At 39.3% G+C, this 11,799-nt stretch overlaps 1 protein-coding gene across 1 annotated transcript; it reads left to right on the top strand.

Annotated features, from left to right (window-relative positions):
• The first annotated feature begins 2,497 nt into the window (after nt 1-2,497).
• Nucleotides 2,498-9,395, top strand: grhpra (glyoxylate reductase/hydroxypyruvate reductase a). Its single transcript, XM_034181158.1, has 9 exons — nt 2,498-2,675; nt 2,911-3,041; nt 3,120-3,192; nt 3,280-3,396; nt 3,515-3,603; nt 7,714-7,815; nt 7,913-8,048; nt 8,236-8,366; nt 9,172-9,395. Exons 1-9 carry the CDS (start codon nt 2,578-2,580, stop codon nt 9,291-9,293), a joined length of 999 nt encoding a protein of 332 aa, XP_034037049.1. The 5' UTR covers nt 2,498-2,577; the 3' UTR covers nt 9,294-9,395.
• Nucleotides 9,396-11,799: the final 2,404 nt, after the last annotated feature.

Raw genomic sequence — 11,799 nt, 5'->3', positions numbered from 1 at the left:
AGGACATTATACACCTACAGTACCAGGGTGCTGGTGACTGAGTGCCTAGTCAAGTGATAGCCACAAAATATTTGATGATACTGCAAAATCAGTGAAACACCTGATCAGGGAAAGCTCCATGCATCTGTGAAGTGTTGGATGTGGAGATGCACACTCTATAACTTTACCTGATTTTCATTGGTAGGAGAATCATATACTCAGCCAACACAACAACAATACACTGCTTCCTGGTGGACCTACTCTATGGTGGACCTGCTCTCTTCCTGGACACCTGTAGTACTGAATAATGATGAGAACAGCCCCTGCCACCTTACTGCCAATTTGCCAAGATGCCTTTGGCATCTATATACTATACCAAAAAGGTATAGTTTGGACTGTCTGATGTTATAGAGTTATAGGGTAAAAACCCCAAAAATGGTGACAAAGGTCAATTTCAGTTTGTACAGGGGTCGAAAGTTAGGGCCCCTTCACACGTAACACGATTGAAGTCCACTAGCGCACGAAGGAGGAATTGCATGCTATTCGTGAAAAATCCGAGCCGCCTCAAACGCCTCGTCAAGTCAGAACATGGCGCCATTTTGGTTCCAACTCCGCTGAATTACTTGGATGAACCTTTTATGTTTTCAACATTTTTTAAAATCATTTAACCATATACAGCCTGGTACAGGTACAGGTACTATCAAAATATATATAAAATACTTAAGTGATTAAATTTACAATTTATGATGACTTATTTAATTAATTTAAAGCCGGATTTACGCAGATGCACGGCTGTAATTCTGCGTCATGCAATGACGTGCGTGACAGTTTTAAAGTTCTCCATCGCTGGATTATGCTTTATTATGGACTAATTTGACCCTCAACAAACTTTTCTTTGTACAATTATCACCTCCAAATCAAAGGGAAAGCAGAAAAGTGTCAAATCACAGCCTTTTGTGACTGAATTAACAGGTGCACTTCCAGGCTGCAGGTCCGAGTCTGAGCACGGTGTGAAAAAAAAATAAACAAATAAACGTGCCTTTTAATCAGGAAAATGACTCCGGTCCCACTTTCCTCAAATCTGTGAGTGTCAGAGCACTGAACTTTAATTTGTACCTCTGTTACTGTGCATGTCCAGACTGCTCGGGGTTTTTAATGGAAATACATTGCAATCACACGGGACAGTTTATCTGATGTGAGCGAAAAATCTGTTATACAAAATCCATTAGATGCAGTGTTTATTACATGGAAACAATACAAAAACTTTGGGACTTTTTTGTTTGATTACTGTGAATATCTGGTTTATACAATGATTTGTAAATTGCAGCTTCCAATCCCGCGAGTGACATTTATTTTTTATTTAACGTGAGCTCTATTCCACATGACGTGGTGTCTGTCCTGCAGCGCGCCGCCCACAGGACATGCATGTTGGGGCCAACTGGACATGCCAGGCCAGCAGGTGTGGACATGATAACAGCGCACTACTTCATTCATGTCATGTCATGACTGTACATCTGTGACCATGGGTCATCTACAGAGGAACAGACGGTTCATACTTGTATTGTCTGCTCGAGAGGGATTCAGTAAAATGCGGCTTTTTTTTTTTTTTTTTAGTGTGTGTGGTTTTTTCCCCCACAGCAGAGGGGCGATGCGATGCAACATGTTCCAGCTGCTCGCACTGTGTTCGTGCACAAGCCGATGTCGTGCATGCCTGTGCAACCATGCATCCCTCACAACAGCAGAGCAGAATGGAATGTTTCGTGGTTCCCTATTTCATTTTTGGTTTGCAGATTTTCTTCCGGTTTCTGTGTCTTTCGTGTTATGTGTGAAGGGGCCCTTTACATTTCTCCAATTTTGGTAAAACGTGGTGCAAATTATTGGTTGAACTAATAGGATTAATAAATGGAATCACTTTGACTGTGTTGAATGTTTGGTCTGCAAAATAAAGGTCAAACAATGTCGACATCCATTGGATTCTATGACATGTGACATATCTTAACCTGTAGCATGATAACTAAGCATGACCCATGGTGCAAACTCTTCCTTTTAAAACCTCTATTAACTCAGCCAATACATTGCCTCACTTTATACCAAAATTAGACCAACTTTAACTTTTGACCTCTGTGCAAACTGAAATTGACCTTTGTCACCATTCTTGCTGTTTTTACCCCATAACTCCATAACATTCAGTCACATATAGTCCAAACTATACCCTTTTGTAATCTTTGTGATCAGACAAATAATATGGTATAGTTTTCAATATGACTGGAGCATCTTTTAATTTTGACCCCTGTGTAATTCTTCAATTGACCCCTACCTGGCTGCCTACTGAAAATTCAAATCACCACTCGTAATATCTAAGGTGTATTTGTGCCGAATTTGGTGCATCTATCACCATTTGCAAGATTCCTCTGTAAATATTTTATCTGCTGCACTACTGGGGCTCTTCAAAAAATTCTGAAACCCTCCAATGCAGTAGGTGGCGATAATACACCTAAACTCCAGTTGCCACCCGTTGTGGTATTAAATGAAGAAGAGGAAGAATTAGTTGTGGACTTTGGACGAGAACTTTACTCTCTTTTTTTCATGGACCTTTAAATGTCTTCTGACTGTCAAACTGTCGGTAATCCCATGAAGGTTTTTCTAACGCGGCGCATCCCACAAGCAGGGATGGACATCCTGTCAAAGACCGACATGTACATATGTTAGCACTTAGCTAGTAGCAAGTTGAGCACTTTGGTTTGCTACACAACAATCAACAGTTTTTGCTTAACTTCATGCCACACAGTAATTAAAATTAATTCACATTAACTGTAGCAGTCATTTTATTCTGATGAGAAACACTGTTTAAAGGCGTTAGTGAGCTTTTCTTGCTCAGATCTTTTGGGGAACACATTGTCAATTGTTTTTGTTTCCTATTTTCTTAATTAGATGTGAGGTTTCTTTGTGGGACTCAGATGAGCCGATACCAAAGTCAGAGCTGCTGAAAGGTGTCCAGGGGGCAGATGGGCTTCTGTGTGTCCTGTCAGACAGGATTGATGCTGAGGTTCTGGATGCTGCAGGTACTCCTCAGCATCCTTTGACAGCAACGTACATGTCGAACTGTGTGTCTAAATCGGCTGATTTGTGTCTGACATCAGGCCCAAACTTGAAGGTCATCAGCACGCTGTCAGTGGGATTTGATCACCTGGTAATCGATGAGATCAGAAAACGGTGAGATTTGCTGATTAAAAATAACCTCCTGCTGGTAGGAGGAGGCATCGCATGATTGTGATGCTGTGTTACTCTTTGTTTTAACAGGGGTATTCGTGTTGGGTACACTCCCGATGTGCTCACCGATGCTACCGCAGAGCTGACTGTGGCTCTGCTACTGGCCACCGCTCGGCGATTACCAGAAGGAGTGGAGGAGGTCAAGAAGTTAGTTCTGTCAAGTTACACATTTACACTGATCTGAGTTTGTTTTTCCTGTTGTGATATTTCTGTAACCTTTTAACGAAGAACACTGACACTGTGTAACACACTTTCTGCCTCTTAGTGGTGGGTGGAGTTCTTGGAAGCCACTCTGGCTTTGTGGTTATGGTCTTTCAAACAGCACCGTGGGAGTCATTGGATTGGGTCGCATAGGTAAAGCTTCTTGTTTGTTGTTTCTTACTGCATGTTAGTTATCATGTTGGCAGGGTGTCCATGATGCTTTTTTTCTGAATGGGAGCTATAGGTAATAGATGGATAGAAGTGTATTTATTTATTACCTCTGACAATGAAGTTGGAGGAGGTTATGTTTTCACCTCTGTTTGTGAACAGCCTGGAGCCCAAAATTTTTCATATATCGTTATGAAATTTTTACTTAAGATTCATATCTTGGTAGGCAAGAAGTGGTTCAATTTGCAAGATCAAAGTCAGGAAAAATCTTGGAAATTGGAAAAATCCCTATCTTTAACATTGAACATTTAAAAAAAAAAAAAATTACCTCTGTCAAAATAGATTAAATTTCTTTCATATTTGAGAGTGTTATGTAGGATGTATCCTTTATGAACTGACAAAGCTTGATCCAGATCTCATCCAGATTACAGATTTTGTGGCCATTTAAATTTAACACTGAAATTTATTGTATATTTTGCATTATATCTTAATCAAACATGCCCCAATCATGCTCATATTTGACACTGAGGTGCAGACTGGCACTCACTATCATCTGACAAAAGTTTGATTCAGATCTAATCTGGATTGTGGATTTTGTGGACATTTGAAATTAATATTGAAAAGCCCATGTGGTGCACATTTTGCATTATATCTCAATCAAAAGTGCCTCAGTCACTCTCATTTTGCTGTTATGGATTTACCTACACCATCAAAATTGGATGAAGGTTCCAATTTTATGCCTGTTTGTCTATCTTCCAGTTATCAGTCGGAAACCAAGCGCCAAAAAGCAATGACAAATTGTGCATAGCAGAGATAACCAGTGTTTTATGAAAATTATTACTATGAAATTCAGAAACCAAAAAGTAAAAAAAACAAACCCAAAAAAAAAAAAAACTGACAACACCACAAAAAGACTTCCATTCAAGTGCATGAATTAAATACATACTCCTGACATTTGGTCACATCTAATGTAGCTTATGAAAAGCCACTTCTATCAGGACTTTGATGAAGAAATTTTTTTCCAAGGTAAAAATTTGTAGAATTGGAAACTATAGTGTTGGCGGAGGTTTGCACCCTACGATTGTGGTGCTCTAGTTTTAAGTGATCAGCCACAGTTTGTAAAGTGGAAAGAAAATAGGGAACATGGCTTACTTTTATCTTTAATTTTTTTTTCTTTAATTTGATGGCATTTATGTCCATATTGGGTCAACTGTGTACAAATGTCACTTTGTCTACAAGTACCTTCTCTCTTAATGCACTCACACAAAGGAGCTAAAAAACTTGCCTAAATGAACTTGACCATGAATTAAAGTGTCGTGTTTAAAATCCTCTGCAGTGTAGAGGAGTTGTTTGACACCTAGAAACCACAGATGTTTCCAGACTCTGGGTTTCTAGTGCAGCAGATAAATGAAACAATCCTGCAAATGGTGATACAAGCACCAAAGTTGGCACAAATACTCCTTAGGCGTTACTCTTTTGAAAAAACTGACTGGCCACTTGAATTTTCAAAAGGCGGCCAGGTATGGGTCAAGTGAAGAATTACACAGGGGTCAAAATGAAAAATGCTCAAATCATTTTGAAAACTACACAACATTATTTGTCTGATCGTAAAGATTCCTAAAATGTATAGTTTGGACTATCTGTGATTGAATGACCAGGATTTATTGGGTAAAAACAGCAAAAATGGTAACAAAGGTCAGATTCAGTTTGTACAGGGGTCAAAAGTTAAAGTTCCTTCAATTTTGGTAAAAAAGTGATGCAAATTATTGATTGAGCTAATAGGATTAATAAATGGAATAGTTTTGATTGTGTTGAATGTTTGGTCTCCAAAGTAAAGGTCAAACAAGGTCAACGTCCACTGGATTCTATGACATGTGACATATGTTACCCCGTAACATAACTAAGCATGATACACGGTCCAAACTATTCCTTTTTAAAACCCTGTTAACTCAACTAATAATTTGCATAATTATTTTTCACCAAAATTGGAGCAACTTTAACTTTTGACCCCTGTACAAAATGAAACTGACCTTTGTCACCATTTTTGCTGTTTTTACCCCATAACTCCTGATCATTCAGTCATAGATAGTCCAAACTATACCTTTTTGGAGTCTTTACAATCAGACAAATAAGGTGGTGTAGTTTTCAAAATGATGTTTCTGTGTAGGCTCTCAGTTGTCCAGGTGGTTTCCATAGTAGAGAAGCTTGAATCTTCGACTGGACTGGGTTGCTTGACGCGAGGACGTTTCGCTTCAAATCGCAGACGCTTCCTCAGCTAAAATTCTTGCTCTGGTGGTCTGACTTCTGTCTTGACTCTTGTAGAGAAGAATAATCAAGAAGTCACAAAAGCTGGAGTTTTAAACCTAACCAGACCCCTCCTACCGAGAGGCAGACTGCTATAGGCTGGTGACTAAACAATAGCTCTAATTAGCACCTATTGTGCTCTAGTTAGCACCCTCCTAATGACAGGGCAGCTGTCCCTCTCCTGATGGCTCCTTTGATGACTCTGCTGATGACGTGAATGACTCATTACCATGAACAAAAGACTGAAACTGCTTTGACCTGAGTACCCCATTGTAAACGGGGGATAAAGCGTGTCTCAGACCCCCTCCCTGGTTAAGGCTGGGTTTCAAACGTTTCACAAAGAATGCCTCCTTGACCCCTCTCAAACCATTTCTTCTCTCTGGCTAATATTTTAACTTCCTTGACCTCAAACGTGTGGTTAGTGTCTTTAAGGTGGAGATGAACTGCAGACTGAGGTCCACTGGCGCCCTCTCTGCAGTGCTGGTATAGCCTTTTGTGTAAAGGTTGCTTAGTCAACCTTAGCAACCCAGTCCAGTCGAAGATTCAAGCTTCTCTACTATTTTCAAAATGATTTGAGCATTTTGAATTTTGACCCCTGTGTAATTCTTCAATTGACCCCTACCTGGCCGCCTATTGAAAATTCAAGTGGCCAGTCGGTTTTTCAAAAGAGTAATGTCTAAGGAGTATTTGTGCCAACTTTGATGCTTGTATCACCATTTGCACGATTTTGTTCTAAATATTCTCTTAGCTGCTGCACTATTCTGTCTAAGTGATACTCTGCCAGCCTTTTGGTGCAGCTGCCGTCGTCGTTTTTGAGTGTTTTGCCTTGTCCAACTGAAATTTCTGATTAGATTTTGATGAGGTGATTGTCTTGCATAAAGTCTTTCATGTTAATTTTCTGTCCTCTACAAATTCAAATTCAATTCAAATAAAGTCTTTCATGTTAATTTTCTGTCCTCTACAAATTCAAATTCAATTCAAATAAAGTCTTTCATGTTAATTTTCTGTCCTCTGGAGCAGGTAGATTTCCTGGTTAAAGCATTGGGACTATGACCCAAAGATCAGTGGTTCATTGTTGACTATTCAATAGTGCTTGACTGTAACTGAGCAAGACGCTTTATTTTTGTCACAGTTCAGAAAATTGCACATGGGTACAAACCTCGCTTGGGATTACCCTGAAGTGGATTAGCATCCTATCCAGTATAAGTCAAAGACTAATTCATTTTAAAGAAACTGGAAATAAGCTTTAACCACTTTAGTTCAATGGCTTGAAAAGAATTTGATTTTCTGTAGGGATATGTACAACTGACAAGTTTGATTAAGATTTAATGTAGAATAAAAATATTTTTAGAATTATCCAGGCTCCACATTTTGATCCAGATCAGCACTAAAATGTTACGCTTTCTTCCTCTTAATATTATTGGTCTTTGAAAAAGGAGATTGAAAACTTTTTGAGCAATCTTGCAAATAAACAAACATAAATGTTGCGTATTAACTTTTGTTCCAGTGACAGTATTAGCTGTTTGGACAGTTAAGTGACATAAATTCCAGTTTTTTTAATGGCAAAATTATGGAACAACACACCTGGAACATCAAAACAGCCAGCTGTCACATCTGGTCTGTCAAACGTGAGGAACTGCAATTCCTGCACCAATCGCTCAATTTAAATATTAAAACATTAAGGCTGAAAGTCTTCATTTTGAAGTCATGTTGCTGGGGTAAAGAAAATCTATTTATTTATTTTTTAAGAATGTCCAAATATTAATGGACTCAATTGCTGCTGTTTGTCAGGCATGGCTATTGCTCGGAGACTGAAGCCCTTTGGAGTGAAGAAGCTCCTGTACTCTGGGAGATCAGTAAAGGTGCACGCTGCTGAGGTGGATGGAGAGTTTGGTAAGAAAATTGAAAGCTGTAAATTTTATAAAATATTGGACTCCAGAGTTTTGGCTTGTATGACTCGCTTTTCCCCTTCCCTGTCTCTGCTGGGCAGTACCTTTGGACACACTCGCGTCTGAGAGCGACTTTGTGGTTGTTTCGTGCTCCCTCACTCCAGAAACTCAGGGGATGTGCAACAAGGCCTTCTTCAGCAAGATGAAAAAAACCGCCATCTTTATCAACTCCAGCAGGTAGACCTCCAAAGCAGAGTGAGGCAGCGGCTCCATAACAAAGAATACACAGGTTCTGAAATGTACTCCACAAGGTGTTGTGTTGGAAGAAAGTTTGAACTGATATTTGTGAATCTTTTGTGTTTTTCTGAATTGCGGTAGAGTAGGAACAAGAAACAGAGGTGTTGAGAAGTGTCTTTGTTGTTAGGGGGGCTGTGGTGAATCAGGAAGACCTGTTCCAGGCTTTGTCCAGTGGACAGATAGCTGCAGCTGGACTGGATGTCACAACTCCTGAGCCGCTTCCAACAGACCACCCTCTTCTCACTCTCAAAAACTGTGGTAGAGTATTTTGTGCCTATTTTCTTCCTTTCCTAGTCCACTTTCTGGATAGTGGGGCAGCATAGCAAAACAATTGTTCATTCTGTGATTAAAAAACATCAAAGTTGGCATACATATTCTAAATTTACAAACAGCACAAATGGTGACAAAGGTCAGTTTCATTTAGTACAGGGGTCAAAAGTTAAAGTTCCTTCAATTTTGGTTAAAAAGTGATGCAGATTATTGGTTGAACTGATATGATTAATAAATGGAATAGTTTTGACTGTGTTGAATGCTTGGTGTCCAAAGTAAAGGTCAAACAAGGTCAAAGTCCATTGGATTCTATGACATATGTTACCCCATAACATAACTAAGCATGACAGATGGTGCAAACTTCCATTTATTAATCCTGTCACCATTTTTGCTGTTTTTACTCCATAACATTCAGTCATAGACAGTCCAAACTATACCTTTTTGGAATCGTTATGATCAGACAAATAATGTGGTATAGTTTTCAACGTGATTGGAGTTTTTTTTTTTTATTATTATTTTGACCCCTGTGTAATTTTTCATTGACCCCTGCAGCTCATTAGAGGTCAGCTCCAGGATGGCTCCATACTTGAAAATAAGAATTAGTTCATTTAGAATATATGTGCCAGATTCTATGCTTTTATCACAAAATGCACAATTGTTATGGCAATTTAGCTAAGCTGCACCACTAGGAACATTTGTGATGTGTTCAGGGTCATATACATGTTATACATCAAATGTTTTTTTTTTGTTTTCCCTCATTTTCACTTTGTTTGTTGTCTTGTTGCCTGTGCAGTGGTGTTGCCACACATCGGCAGTGCCACCTACTCTACGAGAAGCACCATGGCGGCTTTGTCAGCCCAAAACATGCTCGCCGGTCTACAGGGCACAGACATGCCCAGCGAGCTCAAATTCTGATGGTCTGAACCAAACAGCTGTCTGCTGCATCCTCCCACTCCAAGCTGTGATGTCACAGTGAGATCGACTAATTAAAGATGTCTGTCTGTTACATATACGTCACATTCAGCATAAACTAGTATTCTGATTCGATTCATGGTTACTGATGAAGTCTAGTGTTAATGTGCAGCTTATTACAAGTATAAAGATTAGATATTTATTCAAGTAGTGACCAACACTCCTTAATTGTCCTTATCAGTCATATTTGTCTTTTGCAAAAACACAGTCACTTTTCTGTGTCCTAAAATGCAGAATGCTCGTAATGCCTTATGCCTTGGTTAATCATTTGGTTATTATGCTATTATTAAATTTCAGTCATACAGTCTTAAACACTCCAGTGTTTGTTTAAATATAATTAGGTCCATCAAAGCTGTAATAAAATCATTGCCATTTATTCGTCTATCTGTCTGTTAGCAAGATTATGCCAAAACTACTGCACGGATTTTGACAAAATTCTCACCACAGATACATATTAGGTATTAGCCCATGGAGGACTCCCTAAAATTTTGGGGGTCATCCGGATCCAGATTCTGGATCAAGTTACACATTATATAGGCTTTGAAGGATTACTGTGAGCAGGATTACATCAAAACTACTGCACAGATTTTGACAGAATTTTCACCACAGATACATATTAGGTATTAGCCCATGGAGGACTCCATAAAATTTTGGGGGTCATCCGGATCCAGATTCTGGATCAAGTTACACATTATATAGGCTTTGAAGGATTACTGTGAGCAGGATTACATCAAAACTACTGCACAGATTTTGACAGAATTTTCACCAAATACATACTAGGCCATGGAAGACTCTCTTAAATTTTGGAGGTGATCACTTTATATATATGCTTTGAAGGATTATATCAAAACTACTTCACAGATTATCACCAAATTTGCACCACAGATACATATTAGGGCATGGGAGACTCCCCTGAATTTTGGAGGCGATTCAGATCCGGATTGGTGGACGTCAGAAATCTCAGATTGCTCTTGTTTTTGATGTTTTCTTTGTCTTCATTATGTGAAAGACCTAATTTAAAATTTCCAAATGTTTATTTAAAAAAATGTAATGTTGGAGAGAACTGTGTATTTCATTATAAAGCAAGTATGACAAAAAGTAACTGCCCTTTCAGATTAAGAAAAACCTGATTATTTGCAGGGTTACAGCAGAATGTACTGTATAAAGAGTTGAGCTCAGCTCGGTGTGATAAACGGCTTCTGTTGAATCTGTGTAAACTGACTGAACCTTCAGTACTAGTACAGACTCTCTCAGGTTTGCAAAAGTTACTGTTGCGTTGTATTCAGGTGCCTTCATAAGCACCTGAAATGCGATCTTATTTGCATCCACACATTTTGTAAACTTTTGTTTTTAAATGTCAAACGCAGTAGTGTACCAGCCCAACAGGGGAATGGAGGATGCCATCGTCTTCATGCTGCACAGATCTTACTCTCAGCTGAAGGAGGCAGGCAGCATTGAGAGTCATGTTCTTTGACTCCTCCAGTGCGTTCAACACCATCCGGCCTGACTTACTCAGCAATAGGCCGAGATAAGACCTGTCCAAACCCAGTTATCATCAATGGAACTGAGACATTGTGGACTACTACAAGTACCTGGGTGTCTACATAGACAACAAACTGGACTGTAAACCCAGATGCTGTGTATAAAAAAGGTCAGTGCCGACTGTACTTCCTCAGGAGGCTGAAATCTTTCAATGTCTGCAGACATATGTTGCAGATGTTTTATCACTCGGTGGTCTGCAGCATCATCTTCTACACTGTGGTGTGCTGGGCCAGCATGCTGAAGGCAGCCGACATGAACAGACTCAACAAGCTCATCAGGAGAGCTGGCTCTGTCCTGGGGGTTGAGCTGGAGTCTGTGGTGGAGGTGTCGGAGAGGAGGATGTTGAGGAAACTGCTCAGCATCCATGAACAACACCTTTCATCTCCTGCATACTACACTGACGTCCTGTCAGAGCACCTTCAGCCAAAGACTGAGACCACTGAGGTGCACCACAGAACACCACAGGAGGTCTTCCTACCTGTGGCAATCAGAGTGTATAATTCCTCCCTCTTCTGCAGGATGAATACATAATGAACAGAGTTAAGTTACTCAGAGTTATATGCAATATTGTCAAACATCTTTTGTGCAAGTATCTTCCAGTCATTTCACATAAATTTGTTGTACTTATTGTTAAAAAAAGTTCACTGTTTACTGTTTCGGTACTCTGGTAAAATACTTTCCTTAGGGATAACAGTAAAGCTGATCTTATCTTAAATATAAACATCACATGAAAATTCAGTAAGGTATATCTTCTATTATACATTCCAAATCTAAGGTAGAACATAGTGTATACTATGGTATATCTAAATATCTAAAAAAAAAAAAAAAAAAGAAGAGTAGAGCCACTTAGGTGCCTGGTCTTGAGAGCCAGGGATGGTCGTATATTGTTGTACATGTATTAATGCGA

The sequence above is a fragment of the Thalassophryne amazonica genome, chromosome 11, assembly GCF_902500255.1.
Source record: "Thalassophryne amazonica chromosome 11, fThaAma1.1, whole genome shotgun sequence".
Lineage (NCBI taxonomy): Eukaryota > Metazoa > Chordata > Actinopteri > Batrachoidiformes > Batrachoididae > Thalassophryne > Thalassophryne amazonica.
The sequence above is the reverse complement of the archived record's forward strand: the minus strand, read 5'-3'. Positions and strand labels throughout refer to the sequence as shown.

Excerpts from the sequence above, each read along its gene's own strand:
- grhpra (XM_034181158.1), top strand. The coding sequence starts at position 2,578 with ATGTCTTCTGACTGTCAAACTGTCGGTAATCCCATGAAGGTTTTTCTA. Across the intron at positions 3,193-3,279 it reads ATCGATGAGATCAGAAAACG|GGGTATTCGTGTTGGGTACA; the intron begins GTGAGATTTGCT and ends TTGTTTTAACAG. Across the intron at positions 3,397-3,514 it reads GGAGTGGAGGAGGTCAAGAA|TGGTGGGTGGAGTTCTTGGA; the intron begins GTTAGTTCTGTC and ends TCTGCCTCTTAG.